Source organism: Somniosus microcephalus, chromosome 1, assembly GCF_052327205.1.
Source record: "Somniosus microcephalus isolate GS21.2 chromosome 1, FLI_Smic_1.0, whole genome shotgun sequence".
Lineage (NCBI taxonomy): Eukaryota > Metazoa > Chordata > Chondrichthyes > Squaliformes > Somniosidae > Somniosus > Somniosus microcephalus.
Genome location: NC_140987.1, coordinates 35199177 through 35216004, shown reverse-complemented (window position 1 = coordinate 35216004; position 16828 = coordinate 35199177). Strand labels below are relative to the sequence as shown.

At 45.6% G+C, this 16828-nt stretch overlaps 1 protein-coding gene across 4 annotated transcripts in view; it reads left to right on the top strand.

The window, feature by feature from the left end:
• Window positions 1–16828, top strand: part of fbxo8 (F-box protein 8) — a 120434-nt gene that overhangs the window by 37454 nt on the left and 66152 nt on the right. Inside the window, exon 1 of one of the 4 annotated variants that reach the window (XM_085977710.1) lies at window positions 9442–9811. The exons of 1 other annotated variant lie outside the window; for it this stretch is intronic. Coding sequence is in view for 1 of the 3 variants with exons in the window: in XM_085977705.1 (XP_085833831.1) it covers window positions 13389–13574 (186 nt within the window). In the remaining 2 variants the exon portion in view is untranslated. Of the gene's footprint in view, window positions 1–9441; window positions 9812–11087; window positions 13575–14881; window positions 15097–16828 lie in introns of those variants that run through there. 2 more of the 4 variants (XM_085977705.1, XM_085977716.1) reach the window with 2 other exon arrangements.

Genomic DNA, 16828 nt, shown 5'->3' with positions numbered 1-16828 from the left:
ACGGGGAACTACAGACCTGTTAGCCTCACATCAGTAGTTGGGAAAATGCTGGAATCTATTATAAAGGATGCAATAACTGGGCACTTAGAAACTAATAGTGAGATTGGGCAGAGTCAACATGAATTTATGAAAGGGAAATCCTGTTTGACAAACCTACTAGAGTTCTTTGAGGATGTAACTAGTGGAGTAGACAAAGAGGAACCGGTAGATGTGGTGTATTTGGATTTTCAGAAGGTCTTCGATAAGGTCCTGCACAAGAGGTTGGTGAACAAAATTAGGGCACATGGAATTGGGGGTAATATACTGGCATGGATTGAGAATTGGTTAACAGACAGAAAACAAAGAGTAGGGATAAACGGGTCTTTTTCAGGATGGCAGGCTGTGACTAGTGGGGTACCGCAAGGATCGGTGCTTGGGCCCCAGCTATTCACAATCTATATCAATGATTTGGATGAGGGGACTAAATGTAACATTGCCAAATTTGCCGATGACACAAAGCTAGGTGGCAGTGTCAGTTGTGAAGAGGATGTGAAGAGGCTTCAAGGGGATCTCAACAGGCTCAGTGAGTGGGCGAGAACATGGCATGTCAGATGGAATATAATGTGGATAAATGTGAAGTTATCCACTTTGGTAGAAAAAACAGAAAGGCAGAGTATTTCCTAAATGGTGAAAGATTGGGGAATGCAGATGCTCAAAGGGACCTGGGTGTCCTTGTACATGAGTCACTGAAAGTGAATGTGCAGGTGCAGCAAGCCATTAGAAAGGCAAATGGTATGCTGGCCTTCATTACAAGAGGATTTGAGTACAGGAGTAAAGACGTCTTACTCCAATTATATAGGGCCTTGGTGAGGCCACACCTGGAGTACTGTGTACAATTTTGGTCTCCTTACCTAAGGAAGGATATACTTGCCATAGAGGGAGTGCAACGAAGGTTCACGATTTTGATTCCTGGGATGGCGGGACTGTCGTATGAGAAGAGATTGAGTAAACTAGGCCTGTATTCTCTTGAATTCAGAAGAATGAGAGAGGATCTCATTGAAGCATACAAAATTATTACATGGCTTAATAGGGTGGATGCTGGGAGAATGTTTCCCTTGGCTGGGGAGTCTAGAACCAGGGGCCACAGCCTCAGGATAAAGGATAGGTCATTCAGGACTGAGATGAGAAGAAATTTCTTCACACAGAGGGTGGTGAATCTTTGGAATTCTCTGTCCCAGAGGGCTGTGGAGGCTCAGTCATTGGGTATATTCAAAACAGAAGTCGATAGATTTCTGACTACTGTAAGGGCATCAAGGCATATGGCGATAGGGCCGGTGAATGGAATTGAGGCAGAAGATCAGCCATGATCTCACTGAATGGCGGAGTAGGCTCGAAGGGCCGAACGGCCTACTCCTGCTCCTATTTCTTATGTTCTTACTCCTGGCTCCTACATTCTACCCTACATAAACTTGAGGTCATCCAAAAATTGGCTGCCCATGTCCTAACTCGCACCAAATCTCATTCACCCATCATCCCTGTGCTCGCTGACCTACCTTGGCTCCCGGTTAAGCAATGCCTCGATTTCAAAATTCTCATCCTTGTTTTCAAATTCCTCCATGGCCTCGCCCCTCCCTATCTCTGTAATCTCCTCCAGCCTCACAACCCCCCGAGATATCTGCGCTCCCTTAATTCTTCCCTCTTGAGCATCCCTAATTATAATCACTCAAACATTGGTGGCAGTGCCTTCTGTTGCCTAGGCCCTAAGCTCTGGAATTTCCTGCCTAAACTTCTCTGCCTCTCTACCTCTTTTTCCTCCTTTAAAACACTCCTTAAAACCTACCTCTTTAAGCCTTTGGTCACCTGCCCTAATTTCTCCTTATGTGGCTCGGTGTCAAATTTTTGGTCTTCTAATACTCCTATGCAGCGCCTTGGGACATTAAAGGCGCTATATAAATACAAGTTATTGTTGTTGTTATACAATGCAATGGATCATGTTATGTGGCAGCCATTTTGTACACGGCAAGGTCCCACAAAAGGCAATGAAGTTAATCTATTTTAGATGGGGCTCACAGAGGGAAGACTGTTGGCCAGGACATCGGGAGGAGTCCCCACTAATTAAACAAAAATGAAATGAAGAGCAAGTTAAACTAATTTTGGAGGTGTTTGAGGGAAGGATTTGGGAATGCTGCCAATTTAGATTTACAACTTGGGTATTGCATTCTGCAGATATGCCAACCTGGAAAAACAATGCAAAAGCTGACCAACAGCTAAAAAAAAAGCTGACACAGATCTCAGAAAGCCGGCAACTCAAGAACCCTGATTTTACATGTAAGTCAACCGTATGCGTTTTGGGAGACCATTAGCATGGCATCATCTCATGATAAAAAAAAAATCAGCGCTGACCATGCCCCTCGTTTCTCAGTCCCTCTCCGACCCATGTCCTGCTGCAAATAAACCGGAACTGACGATTCTCCCCTCAACACTCTCTCTCTCCCTTAGGCAGTCCCTCGGAACCGAGGATGACTTGTGAGGGGGCTTGATTGGGTGGATGCGGGGAGGATGTTTCCACTGATGGGTGAGACTAGAACTAGGGGGCATAATCTAAGAATAAGGGGCTGCCCTTTCAAAACTGAGATGAGGAGAAACTTCTTCACTCAGAGGGTAGTAAATCTATGGAATTTGCTACCCCAGAGAGCTGTGGAAGCTGCAACATTAAATAAATTTAAAACGGAGATAGACAGTTTCCTAGCAGATAAGGGAATTAGGGGTTACGGGGAGAGGGCAGGGAAGTGGACGTGAGTCTGGATTCGGATCAGCCATGATCCTATTGAATGGCGGAGCAGGCCCGAGGGGCCGTATGGCCTACTCCTGCTCCTACTTCTTATGTTCTTATGACTTGCTTCCACATTAAAAATGAGTTCTCAGGTGACTGATGAGTCCAATGCAGGACCTACAGTCTCTGTCACAGGTGGGACAGACGGTGGTTAAAGGGGTGGGTGGGAGGGGTGCTTGGGTTGACGTGCGCTCCTTGCGCTGCCTGCGCTTGGCTTCCGCTTGCTCTCGGCGAAGAGACTCGAGGTGTTCAGCACCTTCCCGGATGCTTCTCCTCCACTTTGTGCAGTCTTGGGCCAGGGATTCCCAGGTGTCAGTGGGGATGTTGTACTTTTTCAAGGAGGCTTTGAGGGTGTCCTTGAAGCATTTCCTCTGCCCACCTGGGGCTCTCTTGCCGTGTCGGAGCTCCGAGTAGAGCGCTTGTTTTGGGAGTCTCGTATCGGGCATGCGGACGATGTGACCCGTCCATCGGAGCTGATCGAGCTACTGTCAACAAGGGCAGATGTCGATGACGAAATCCAACACCGCCTTCAGTGTGGCAGCGCAGTCTTCGGTCACCTGAGGAAGAGAGTGTTTGAAGACCAGGACCTGAAACCCAGCACTAAGCTCATGGTCAACAGAGCAGCAGTGATACCCGCCCTGCTGCATGCTTCAGAGACATGGACCATGTACAGCAGGCACCTAAAAGCGCTGGAGAGGTACCACCAATGCTGCCTCTGCAAGATCCTGCAAATCCATTGGCAGGATAGGTGCACCAACGTCAGTGTTCTCGCTCAGGCCAACATCCCCTCAACACTGCTCCTGCCACTTAATGGAAAGAATTTGGTCTCCGAATATGTAGGCGATCAAGAAAAACAGAGTGCACGACTACAGTGTTTAGAGGCACCCATCACCCCTGTGCTTGCCGACGTATATTGGCTCCTGGTCCACCAACGCCTCAATTTTAAAATTCTTATCCTCGAAGGAGTGGCATTCAGGGTAGAAAGGCCTGTCTGGTGCATTAGCAGCAGCAATCAAGTAGGAGCGGGACTGGGGAGTGGGAAGGAGGGTAAGGGAACGGATGGCAATGAGGGAGAGAGAGGGAAAACATAAAAGGTCCCAATGTGTTTCGCATGAGTGTAAGCAGACAAAAATTGACACGGAGCCCAAAAGAAGGAGACATTAGGACAGGTGGCTTCATCCAAGAGGTCGGTTTAAGCAATGTCTTGAAAGAGGAGAGAGGCAAAGAGGGAATTCCAAAGTTTAGGGCCTAGACGGCTGAAAGCATGGCCACCACTGGTGAAGCGATGGAAGCGGGGGATGTACAAGAAGCCAGGTTGGAGAAGCACAAAGTTCTCAGAGGGTTGTAGGGCTGAAGGAGGTTGCAGAGATAGGGAGGGGGAGGCCATAGTGGCGTTTGAACACGAGGATAAGAATTTTAAAATTGAGGCGTTGGTGGACCAGGAGCCAATATACGTCGGCAAGCACAGGGGTGATGGGTGAACGGGACTTGGTGTGAGTTAGAAAGGTGGAAGATAGGAGGGCCAGCCAGAAGAGCAGTGGAGTAGTCAGGAGAGAGAAATGAAGGATAGAGGGAATGGTGCAGAACCTGGGAAAGGAGAGCACCAACATTAACTGAGGGGAAAGGGTAAGGGAGAATTCCAGCATTTACAGGGTGGTAGAAGAGGAGTATGAGTTTGAACTGAATTGGATAGGAAGAAGAGTGCAGTTTGAATTCAGGGCCGGGGGGAGGTGTGGTGGGGAAGAGTACGAGGTTGAATTGAGGGGAGAATGAAAGTATAGTGCCAGTAAGATTTGGAAGAGTTGAGGAGGGTGTCTCTGTGAAGGGTGGACAGTTACATGGGGTACTTCTCTAAAATGGGGTGTGGGGTTGAAGTGGGAGAGTGACTCTTGAAGTAACTTTCAGATAAATTATGGTCTGGTTGGTGTATTGAAAATCCTAATATCACTATGTTTTTTCCCTTTTGTTTTCGTTTAAAAATCTATTAATTACATGAGGTATAAAATTAACTAGAATGCACCATTTTTATTGTAAAGTTCAATATTTTCTAGGAGAGCATACTACCAGACCCCCAACCCCTTCCTGAATTTAAATAAAGGAAACTATGATGGTATGAGGCGCAAGTTGGGTAGGATTGATTGGGGAATGTTACTCAAAGGGTTGACGGTGGATAGGCAATGGCAAACATTTAAAGATCGCATGGATAAACTACAGAATTTGTTCATCCCAGTTTGGCATAAAAATAAAACAAAAAAGGTGACTCAACCATGGCTAACAAGGGAAATTAGGGATAGTATAAGATCCAAGGAGAAGACCTATAAATTGGCCAGAAAAAGCAGTAAACCTGACGATTGGGAGCAGTTTAGGATTCAGCAAAGGAGGACAAAGGGATTAATTAAGAGAGGGAAAATAGAGTATGAGAGTAAGCTTGCGGGGAACATAAAAACTGACTGTAAAAGCTTCTATAGATATGTGAAGAGAAAAAGATTGGTGAAGTCAAGCGTATGTCCCTTGCAGTCAGAATCAGGGGAATTTATAATGGGGAACAAAGAAATGGCGGCCCAAATAATACATACTTTGGTTCTGTCTTCACAAAGGAGGACACAAATAACCTCCCAGAGATGTCGGGGAACATAGGGTCTAATGAGAGGGAGGAACTGAAAGAAATCAGTATTTGTAGGGAAATGCTGTTAGGGAAATTGACGGGATTGAAGGCCGATAAATCCCCAGGGCCTGATAATCTACATACTAGGGTACTTAAGGAAGTGGCCCTAGAAATAGTAGATGCATTGCTGATCATCTTCCAAAATTTGCTGGAATCTGGAACAGTACCCATGGATTGGAGGGTAGCTAATGTTACCCCACTATTCAAAAAGGGTGGTAGAGAGAAAGCAGGGAATTACAGACCAGTAAGCCTGACATCGGTAGTGGGGAAAATGCTAGAGTCCATTATAAAGGATGTAATAGCTGAGCACTTGGAAAACAGTGACAGGATCGGACAAAGTCAACATGGATTTACAAAAGGTAAATCGTGCTTGACTAATCTACTGGAATTTTTTGAAGATGTAACTGGTAGAATAGATAAGGGAGAACCAGTGGATGTGGTGTATTTGGACTTTCAGAAGGTTTTCGATAAGGTCCCGCATAAGAGATTAGCGGGCAAAGTTAAAGCACATGGGATTGGGGGCAAGGTACTGACTTGGATAGAGAACTGGTTGGCAGACAGGAAGCAAAGAGTTGGAATAAATGGGTCTTTTTCCGAGTGGCAGGCAGTGACTAGTGGGGTACCGCAGGGATCGGTCCTAGGACCCCAGCTAGTCACAATATATAATGATCTAGACGAGGGAACTAGATGTAATATCTCCAAGTTTGCAGATGACACAAAGCTGGGTGGGCGTGTGTGCTGTGAGGAGGATGCCGAGAAACTCCAGTATGATTTGGACAGGTTGGGTGATTGGGCAGATGCAGTATAATGTGGATAAATGCGAGGTTATCCACTTTGGTGGCAAAAACAGGAAGGCAGATTATTATCTGAACGGCAATAGATTGGGAGAAGGGGAAGTGCAACGAGACCTGGGTGTTATTGTGCATCAGTTGCTGAAGGTAAGCATGCAGGTGCAGCAGGCGGTTAAGAAGGCAAATGGTATGTTGGCTTTGTAGCGAGAGGGTTCGAGTACAGGAACAAGGATGTCTTGCTGCAGTTGTACAGGGCCTTGGTGAGACCACACCTTGAGTATTGTGTGCAGTTTTGGTCGCCTTATCTGAGGAAGGATGTTCTTGCCATGGAGGGAGTGCAGCGAAGATTCACCAGACTGATACCTAGGATGGCAGGAATGACGTATGAGGAGAGATTGGGTCGATTGGGCTTATATCCACTGGAGTTTATAAGAATGAGAGGGGATCTCATTGAAACTTATAAAATTCTAACAGGACTAGACAGACTAGATGCAGGAAGGATGTTCCCGATGGCGAGGGAGTCCAGAACCAGGGGTCACAGACTAAGGATAAGGGGTAAGCCATTTAGGACAGAGATGAGGAGGAATTTCTTCACTCAGAGAGTGGTGAACCTGTGGAATTCTCTACCACAGAAAGCAGTTGAGGCCAATTCATTAAATATATTCAAGAAGGAGTTAGATATATTTCTTAAGGCTAAAGGGAACAAGGGATATGGGGAGAAGGCAGGGACAGGGTACTGAATTTGGATGATCAGCCATGATCTCACTGAATGGCGGAGTAGGCTCGAGGGGCCGAATGGCCTACTCCTGCTCCTATCTTCTATGTTTCTGTTTCCTCAGAGATGCACCACTAATTTGTGCCTTCAATACATGGATTTCTCCTTTCAGCCTTTCATGTACTCATATTTTTTTCTCGAATACAAACAAAGTAATGTTGTATATACCTTCAGTTTAGATTAGAAAAGCCTGTGTAACTACTTGTTATGGGCTTATAATCACAGCTATTCTTCAGCTGTCATCTTCTTAGATGCTGTGCCAGCTGTTTGAAGCTGTTGGTCAGCTTCTGGTGGTTGACACAAATAGTTTTGAACGCAGGAGAAGAATCCCTGCTCTCTAAACATCTACGTTCAGAGGAAGTAGGTTCCAGAGCTTAGGGCCTTCAGCTGCCTAGGTGCTAAGCTCTGGGACTCCCTCCTTCCCTAAACTGCTGTGCCTCTCTCTCTCTCTCTCCTCCTGGAGAGAATGTTTCCCCTAGTAGGGGTATCTAGAACTACGAGGCATAGTTTCAGAATAAGGAGTCGCCGATTTAAGACGGAGATTAGGAGGAATTTCTTCTCTCAGAGGGTCGTGAATCTTTGGAATTCTCTACCCCAGAGAGCTGTGGAGGCGGAGTCATTGAATATATTCAAGGCAGAGATTGACAGACATTCGAACTACAAGGGGTATGGGGAGAGAGCGGGAAAGTGGTGTTGAGGCCAAGATTGGATCAGCCATGATCTTATTGAATGGCGGAGCAGGCTCGAGGGGCCGACTGGCCGACTCCTGCTCCTGTTCCTTATGTTCCTTTAAGACGTTCCTTAACAACCTACCTCTTTGACCAAGCTTTTGGTCCCCTGTCCTATTATCTCCTTATGTGGCTCGGTGTCAAATTTTGTTTGATAATCGCTCCCGTGAAGCACCTTGGGATGTTTTACTAAGTTGAAGGCGCTATATAAATGCAAGTTGTTGTTGTTGTTATAAATATACCCCCTGAAAACTTTGTCAATCAGGTTTGATAACCCTCTAGATCTCCAATCCACACCATATCAAAATCCAGCATCAGTGCGAGGCCTCCAGGGGGCTTCACTTCATTTTGCACTGGGTCCTGACTCTGGGTTTACAGTGCCTGTTCACTGTTAGTGTGAAATCATTGTGCACTCATGCTAAAACTGCAGTGTAAATGCACCCTAAGGGAGGGCACTTTTAATCTTTAGACAGTAGGTTACATCATTAAAATAGCATGGAGGACCATATAATCAGGAAATATGAATCAGCCGTGCCTCAGTTGGTAGCACTCTTGCCTCTGAGTCAGAAGGTTGTGGGTTCAAGTCTCACTCCAGAGACTTGAGCACAAAAATCTAGGCTGTCACTCCAATGCAGTGCTGAGGGAGCGCTGCACTGTCGGAGGTGCCGTCTTTTGGATGAGACGTTAAACCGAGGCCCCATCTACTCTCTCAGGTGGACGTAAAAAATCCCATGGCACTATATTGAAGAAGAGCAGGGGAGTTATCCCCAGTGTCTTGGCCAATATTTATCCCTCAACCAACATCACTAAAAAACAGATTATCTGGTCATTATCACATTGCTGTTTGTGGGAGCTTGCTGCGTGCAGATTGGCTGCCGCGTTTCCTACAACAGTGACTACACTTCAAAAAGTACTTCATTGGCTGTAAAGCACTTTGGGACATCCGGAGGTATTGAAGTACAAGTCTTTTCTTTGTTTATATATTCTAATAAAATGCAAAAGCTTATTGAAATATGAGAGTTTATTTTGCACTTTTCATGTCCTCAGGACTTAGCAAAGTACTTTTTGAAGTGTAGTCACTGTTGTTATGCACGGAAACACAGCAGACAATTTGCACACAGCAAGCTCCCACAAACAGCAAAGTGGTAACGACCAGATAATCTGTTTTAGTGAGTCTTGACAAAGGGTTTGACCCGAAACGTTGACTCTATTTTCTCTCCACGGATGTTGCCTGGCCTGCTGAGTTTTTCCAGCATTTTCTGTTGTTATGTTTTAGTGATGTTGATTGAGGGATAAATATTGACCAGGATACCGGGGGGACAACTCCCCTGCTCTTCTTCGAAATAGTGCCGCGGGATCTTTTACGTCCACTCGTGAGGGCAGAGGGGGCGGAAGCCTCGATTTAACGTCTTAATCCGAAAGACGGCACCTCCGACGGCGTGGCGCTCCCTTGGCACTGCGGTGGGAGTGCCGGCCTGGCTTACACAGTGGCACTTAAACCCACACACAACCTTCTGGCTCAGGCAGGCCAGAGAGTTGGCCATTCAGAAAGTCACGTGAGCTGCCAGGCCAGCCCCGCCCCCCTCCTCTCCTCGGCGTGCCATGACGTCACTTCCACCAATAACAAACGTCCAGCGTGATTGCGTCACGGGCTCGACGTCCCTTTGACGCAAGCCGCCGGGAGAGAGGGGGAGGGGGGAAAAGTTAATGAGACGCAGGAGGGGTTTAAAGTGAAAGTATCGCGCCGGTTTTTTTTCAACATGTTGATTTTTTTTCCGTCCTTTTCCCCCCCCCTTCCCTTCGCGCCGCACTCGGATGAATTCGAATGAAGACTTTTAAGCGGCTGATTTTTTTTTGTCGGCCGATTTTAATTTCCACCTTTTTCTTTCTTTCTTTTCCCCCCCTCCTCCTCCTCCTCCTCCTTCCATCTCCTCACCCGGACCCTTTTTTTTCCCCCTGTCGTTTCCTCCGCCGTTGTTGTTGTTGTTGTTGTTGTTTTTGGAGTCGCCGTGAAAATCGGAGGATCTGCGGCTCCAACAGGTAGGAGGAGCCAGCCGGCCAATCTAACCCTAACCCCGACCCCTGCGGGCTGATTGACAGCCGGCGCCCGTCAATCAGAGGCGGCGGTGGGCGGCCGCTCAGCCAATCAGCGCGGTCGGTTGGTTGAGTGGGCGGGTCATTGTACCGCGTCGCAGCAAGTTAGGGTGCGCCCTGGGTTCTGGCAGGATTAAAGGGTGGGTTGGGGGAGGGGAGTGAAGAAGTTTTGAATTGCTCAGGCTGTTGGGTGTTTGATTAAAGGGGGCTATTTAAGCTCAAAATGTTATTTGTGTGTATATATATTTTTAAGAACTTCATGAGCGCTGCAGAAACCCAAAGTTGCTTCTCTAAATATTCAATCTGCAACGTTTTGGAAGGAATTGCAAACTATGCTCCTGTTGCTAAAGGGTGGGGAATTGTATTATTGGTATTTTTTACCCAAGTTTGGGCTATGGGAAAAAACCAAATGCATCGATTATAGAAATAAGAACAGAAAATAAACTGGCAACACACAGCAGCAGGCCAGTCAGTGATGGGCAAGCATAGTGAGAGAATCAGAAAAAGGGGAGTGAAGTCCAAATGAACTTTACTTTTTTCCTTTATCCTTTTTTGTTTTTCTATTATGTTTTGTTTTTTCAGTCTGAACAAGCCCAAAATGTCAACTGTTCACAGATGATGACTAAACTGTTGTGTGCTTCCAGCTTTATCTGTTTTTTTTTGTGTCAGATTGCCATCATTTACAATGTCTTTTTATTTAGGTTTGGTTACAGTTTTTGGCCTTGTGACATTATTTTGAGTCAAATAACACAAGGTGTCTACAGGTCTGGTGAGTGGTGCCGGGAGCAAATTGAAGTGATTCTAAGAAACAGGTTAAGTCTGAATGTGGTATTTCTTATTAGTAAATAAGTCAGCATGGTGACAAGTGCTGAAACTACAATGCTGAAGTTATTTAATCCACGTCAGGAAGTATTCTGACAGATCACTAGCGTGGAGGTGGATTGACCATGTCATTTTGTGGCTATTTTGGAGAATGTAGTTCTTAATTCTGAACTGCATACGTATTGTATCTACTTTAGACTAAACAGAGGTTTTCTTAGTGTGTGGTTTAATTGTTTATCCAATGGGGGAGTTGCGAACACTTTTTTTCTGTAATTCTATCCCATTCTTCACTTGCTTGGTGAGGCCCATGTATAGCCTGCCAGTGGTTAGAAAGTACAAGGGGTGCCTTGTTGCAAATTCTGCCCCCCACCACCTCAATTCCACCCCCCCCCCTCCCAAAACCCCACCCCACCCCACTTCCCAAATCCCAGGCTGGGAGCCATCAAAACCATCACTGGTCACCTCATTCTTTTACATGGCATTTGGAGAAACTGGGGTTGTTCTCCTTGGAGCAGTGAAGGCTAAGAGGAGATTTGATAGAGGTGTTTAAAATCATGAAGGGTTTAGATAGAGTAAATAAAGAGATAGATACTGTTTCCAATAGCAGAAGGGTCGGTAACCAGAGGGCACAGATTTAAGATGATTGGCAAAAGAACCAGAGGCGACATGAGGAAAAAAAACTTTTACGCAACGAGTGGTTAGGATTTGGGATGCACTGCCTGATAGGGTGGTGGATACAGAGTCAATAGTAGCTTTCGACATAGAATTGGCTAAATACTTGAAGGAGAAAAAAATCGCAGGGATATGGGGAAAGAGCAGGGGGAGTGGGACTAACTGGATTGCTCTTCGAAAGAGCCAGTGCAGACTCGATGGGCCGAATGGCCTCCTTCTTTGTTGTACTATCCTATGATTGTATGTTAGGAACTGGAGTTAAGAAGACCAAACTCTGTGCGTGCCCCAGGCATTTACTGTTAGCTGCTAATATGCAGTAGCAAAGAGTCACCCAGGTTTTGTAAGATTTTGTGTGTATATACCACTTTTGTGAAGATCCCACTTCTACAGGATTAATTTTAGCAAACATTTCCCAAGGAACTGTCAAACAAATAGCTTTAACTAAACTGTAAGGTACATAACAGCACATATTAGTATGTAATGCTGTTGTTAAACTATGACGTGAAAATTATTCTACCATACATAATGAAAACAGAAAATGCCGGAAATACTCAGCTGGTCGGGCAGTAGTTGTGGAGAGAGAAACGGTTAACATTTCAGGTTGATGACCTTTCATCAGAACTGGACGAAGTTAGAGATTTAACAGTTTATAAGTGAGTGCAGAGCCAGGGAAAAGTGGTGGGGGGGGCGGTGGAGAGATGACGAAAGAACAAAAGAGAAGGTTTGCGATGCGGTGGAAGGCAGGAGTGATTTAAACGATAAAAGGGATGATGGTGCAAGGCAAAACTGGGTGGTAATGGAACAAGTAATGGAAAGAAAAGATGGGTCTAGAGGAGCTGTAAATGGCAACAGCAGAACCAGTAGCAGTCCCTGCTGTCAGAAAAGACAGCATAATATACACGAGCTGCTTTAACATACACTATTGTACATACTCTGCTTTAGCGTTCTGTTCACTGTACATTGGAAAGCACACATTTTGCGACTGTACCAATTGGAAGGCAAACGTTAGCTGGGTTCTATTTTAATTTATACATGTCCTCCTGTGACAACAGATTACACGGTTGTGACTATTCCTCCTGTGGGTACCTCACTTACATGAGCTGCAGCTTCTGTAGGGGGTGGCATGTGGCGCGTGCGCCCAGTCAGTTATGCCCCTGACTGCCTGAGCGGTTCGAATCGCTCCCACGCCCCTGGGTTCTAGACACCGGACTTAGGTACAGGCGGCGACACAGAAAAATCGAGTAGACAAGTGGTTTGGTGTAAGAAAACCAAGATTTTATTAAAACGGAAAATAAAACAGTCTTATGAGAAACTACTGATGAAAAAATTACAGGCATAAACAATAATTATACTTATACAGGGAATGGGGAACACACGGCACATCGAGGGAAAAACAACTACTTTAACAATCCCCTTATCCCACCCCTATACCTAACTAGATTAAGCTATGAGGGGCCAGGAATTCATGCTCACCAATCCAAAGCCTGTTGCTTTAACAATTGCAAGTTTTGAGGTTTGGTCTTCTGTCCTTTGGGGTACTCCGTCGCCCCGTGGTCTCGGGGCGCGGTGCTGGAGCTGTTGCTGCGACACACCTTTCCTCTCCTCAGCTACTGTCGTCGTCTCGTCGCGATGGGTTCTCTTCTTCTCCCTCGGGCGGTCGTCGGCGGTAATGTTGCGTTTGTGGGACGGTTGGCAGTCTTACTGCTGGTTTGATTTTGCTACCCAAGCGTCAAACGCCAGCATATTGGGCGTGGACACTCGCGTTTAATGCCAGTTTGTTCGCAGTGTTCAATAGCCAACTTATTCTCAGTGTCCATACATATATTTCTTCCCCAAGCGCCAGCTTATAACTAGGCGCTCGGTCTTTAATCAATGCGTCTTCTGCTGTCCTTCTCTGCTCTTGTCGGGTCTTTACCTTTTTCTTTGTCTCGTCTTATCTCGCCTCGTTTCGTCTGCCCCTTTTTGTGGCCCGTGTGTCCTGTATGACTTTGGACTCGGGTCTCGTTCCCCTCTCCCACGTTTGGTATGGATGTCCTTGGCTGTTAAACCCAATGTGGGGAGCGAGAAGAGAACCCGCCACGAGGCCAGGGCACGAGTACGAGCGGCAGCAGCCCAAGACCAGACAAGAGGTCAGAGTCAAGAGAGGAGAGCGATTGTTACTGATGGGCCTACAATTATACTCTTTCCAATGGCCCTCATCTGCACGCAAAATCAGGTCAGTCCATTGTTTAACTTTTGGTGGGCTGTTTTAAATGATTATACCAATCTAAGTTAACTGGCTTTAGATGGCCGTTTATCGCACCTGATGGCCCCAATGTCCGGGTTGTATTGTCATTAATGCATTTTAATCGGCCTGTCCAGCCTTGGTGGCTCCCTTGAGCTGTTTCCGATTATTTATGCGGACAAACTAATGGCCTTATGCTTAGGCCTAACTGGGTTTGATCTGTTTTGATCTGACGTAATGCATATTCAGTGTTTGCCTAGCTGTCTGGCTTTTCAAACACTAAGTCCTTTTCACAGAAATGCATTTTAAGTTTCGATTTCCCAAAACTGCCTGCTTGTGCTGCAGAAAATCTTACAGGCTTTTGGTCACGAGGTGCGGACGCCATCTTTTCGGTACCCTTTTTAAATTGTCCATGCAGGGTCCCTTTTATTAATAACCTTGGGGGGAATGTGGGAATTTTGAGAACCTTACACTCCCATCAACATTATTTCATCTGCCCGGGAGGAGTCTGATGCCTGCATTTTAGAATCTAGTGGCCTGGGCAGAATCTGGAGCAGGGTGACGGTGGCTCTTCCTTATTTTATTGCTTTCCCCTCGTGGCAAATCCCTTCTGTTGGATGTTGTCATAGTTTAACATCTGTATTACATACTAATATGTGCTGTCACGTGTCTTACAGCTCAGTGAAAATTTAGTAAAGGTAATTGGCAAAAGAACCAGAGGCGAGATGAGGAGAATTTGTTTTTACGCAGTGGGTTCTGGAATGCGCTGCCTGAAAGGGTGGTGGAAGCAGATTCAATCGTAACTTTCAATAGGGAATTCGATAAATACTTGAAGACCAAAGAAAAAATTGCTGGGCTATGGCGAAAGGGCAGGGGGGTGGGGCTAATCAGATAGCTCTTTCAAAGGGCCGGTACAGGCACGATGGGCTGAATGGCCTCCTTCTGTGCTGTATCATTCTATGATTTGTTTGACAGTTCCTTGGGAAAAGTTTGTTAAAACGATTCCTCCTGATTGTTCTGTGATTACTGCTGGTCGAGTAATAGTCTGTTTGGAGTGTACGGGCTTGTCGGCTGAATCCCAGCGCAACTTAGTCAAAGCTGGAATTCTGCCAGCTCTGTGCTCAGTTACTTGCCCCTCCAAGCCTTGTGGTTTGGTTGTCCCTTTAGCTTAACTAAATTCTGCTTGCGAGAAAGTGGCAGCAGCGGTGTGAAATCGGGTCTCCTCTGGGGGGACGGACGTGGTATACTTGCCCTATTGTAGAAGCCACAGGGGTTCTGTAAAGCGCTGTAGTGCAAGGGGCATGGACTCTGGTGGTTCGAGCGGGCTGGATGCTGTACTTTCACCTCGAGGACAGTGACTTAAATCCAGCACCGACTGATGGGATTAAAGTCTTTGTTCGCTGGCTGTGAGGATCCTTTTGTGAACTGAATCTGGGCAGTTTCAACCCAGTCCCCAGCAGGGCTGGACTTAATCTGGGACAAATTGTCAGTCTCATTGAGGAACTGTGGTGTGGTGAGTAGAAATTGTCACTCCGGCACAATCGGGAGCACCCTTCGGGATGAGGTCAGAGTAGACGGAGGTTTACTGTTCACTTGCAGCTGACTTGGGAGTGCTTTATTCTGACACTGCACGCCTATTATAATTTAATTCCCCAGCGCTAACATCCCTTATCTGTCTGAGCATAAAAATTCATCACCCTGCTCCCTCGAAATAAAAGAGAAATATTTTCTCCTAAAGCTGCTGTTCTCTTTTATTGACCTCAGTAATGTAGTGGCATTTTCCAAAGCACCATGCCTGCAAAGTTCAAAAAGGCAAAACCAACAGTTTTTGCATGCAAATGCTCGGAGACTAAATGAGCCACCGGGGATTAGTAGTTTGGATCAGCAGAGCTCACGGGTTGGATAAAGCTTGCACATTGCAGTTTTGACACCCTAGATTCAGAAGGTACAGAACAGATGGAGAGTGGATTACAGAGAAATAATCTGAATGAGGTGTTCAGATGACATCACATGATATCACATTCTTTGCCATGTGAACGCTGAGATTGAATTATCTATTATCCTCTGCTGCCCATTTAATATTTTTATAATTTGCAATAAAAAAAAAATTACTAGTATCAACAACAACTGGCATTTATATAGGACTTTTAACGTGGTAAAACATCCCAAGGTGCTTCATAGGAGCGTTATCAGACAAAATTTGACACCGAGCCACATAAGGAGATACTGGGACAGGTAAAGAAGTAGGTTTTAAGGAGTGTCTTAAAGGAGGAAAGAGTGGTAGAGAGGTTTAGGGAGGGAACTCCAGAGCTTAGGGTTGAGGCAGCTGAAGGCACAACCGCCAATGGTGGAGCGATGAAAATCGTGGATGCACAAGAGGCCCGAATTGAAGGAGCGCAGAGATCTTGGAGGATTGTAGGGCTGGAGTGGAGGAGGTTACAGAGATAGGGAGGGGCGAAGCCAAGGAGGGATTTGAAAAGAAGGATGAGAATTTTAAAATCAAGGTATTGCCAGACCAGGAGCCAATGTAGGTCAGCGAGCACGGGGGTGAACGGGAATGGGTGTGAGTTAGGATAACAGCAGTAGAGTTTTGGATGAGCTTAAATTTACAGAGGGTGAAAAGTGGGAGTGCATTGGAATAGTTGAGTCTAGAGGTAATAAAGACATGGATGGGGCTCTTGTAATATGATGCAGAGTATTTTATTATTACATTTATACTGTGATCTCAACTCCTCGATGTGGTACCTCCTTGTAATATGATAGATACAGAATCCCATAAGAATATCCATTTGAAAATATTAGAATATTGCAATAGTGCTTAGACTGTTACTGTCAAATAAGATTTTGTTTCTCTCATTACTTCAGGCTTGATCATTTTTATTAAGGTAAACAATCATCAGAAAAACAGAGTTTTAATTGTGCCACCAGAGGGTTTGTTTAATGAAGTAACTGGAATTGATGCATGTGACTCACAAATAACCGAATATACCGACTGGGATATTGCCTCATAATAAATTGTAGGTTATTATCTGTTAAACTTGCATTCATTATGTCACTATCTTTGATACTTGGGTAAATATTATCTCCTTCAAATACTTAGAGGGCGCTGACAGCTTGAACCGCAACTCCATGTTTGAACCTCTCCAATCAGGTTTCCACCCCTGTTGTAGCATAGAAACAGCCCTATTCAAAGTCTCAAATGACATCCTGTGTGACTGTGGAGCACCATCCCTCCTTATCCTTCT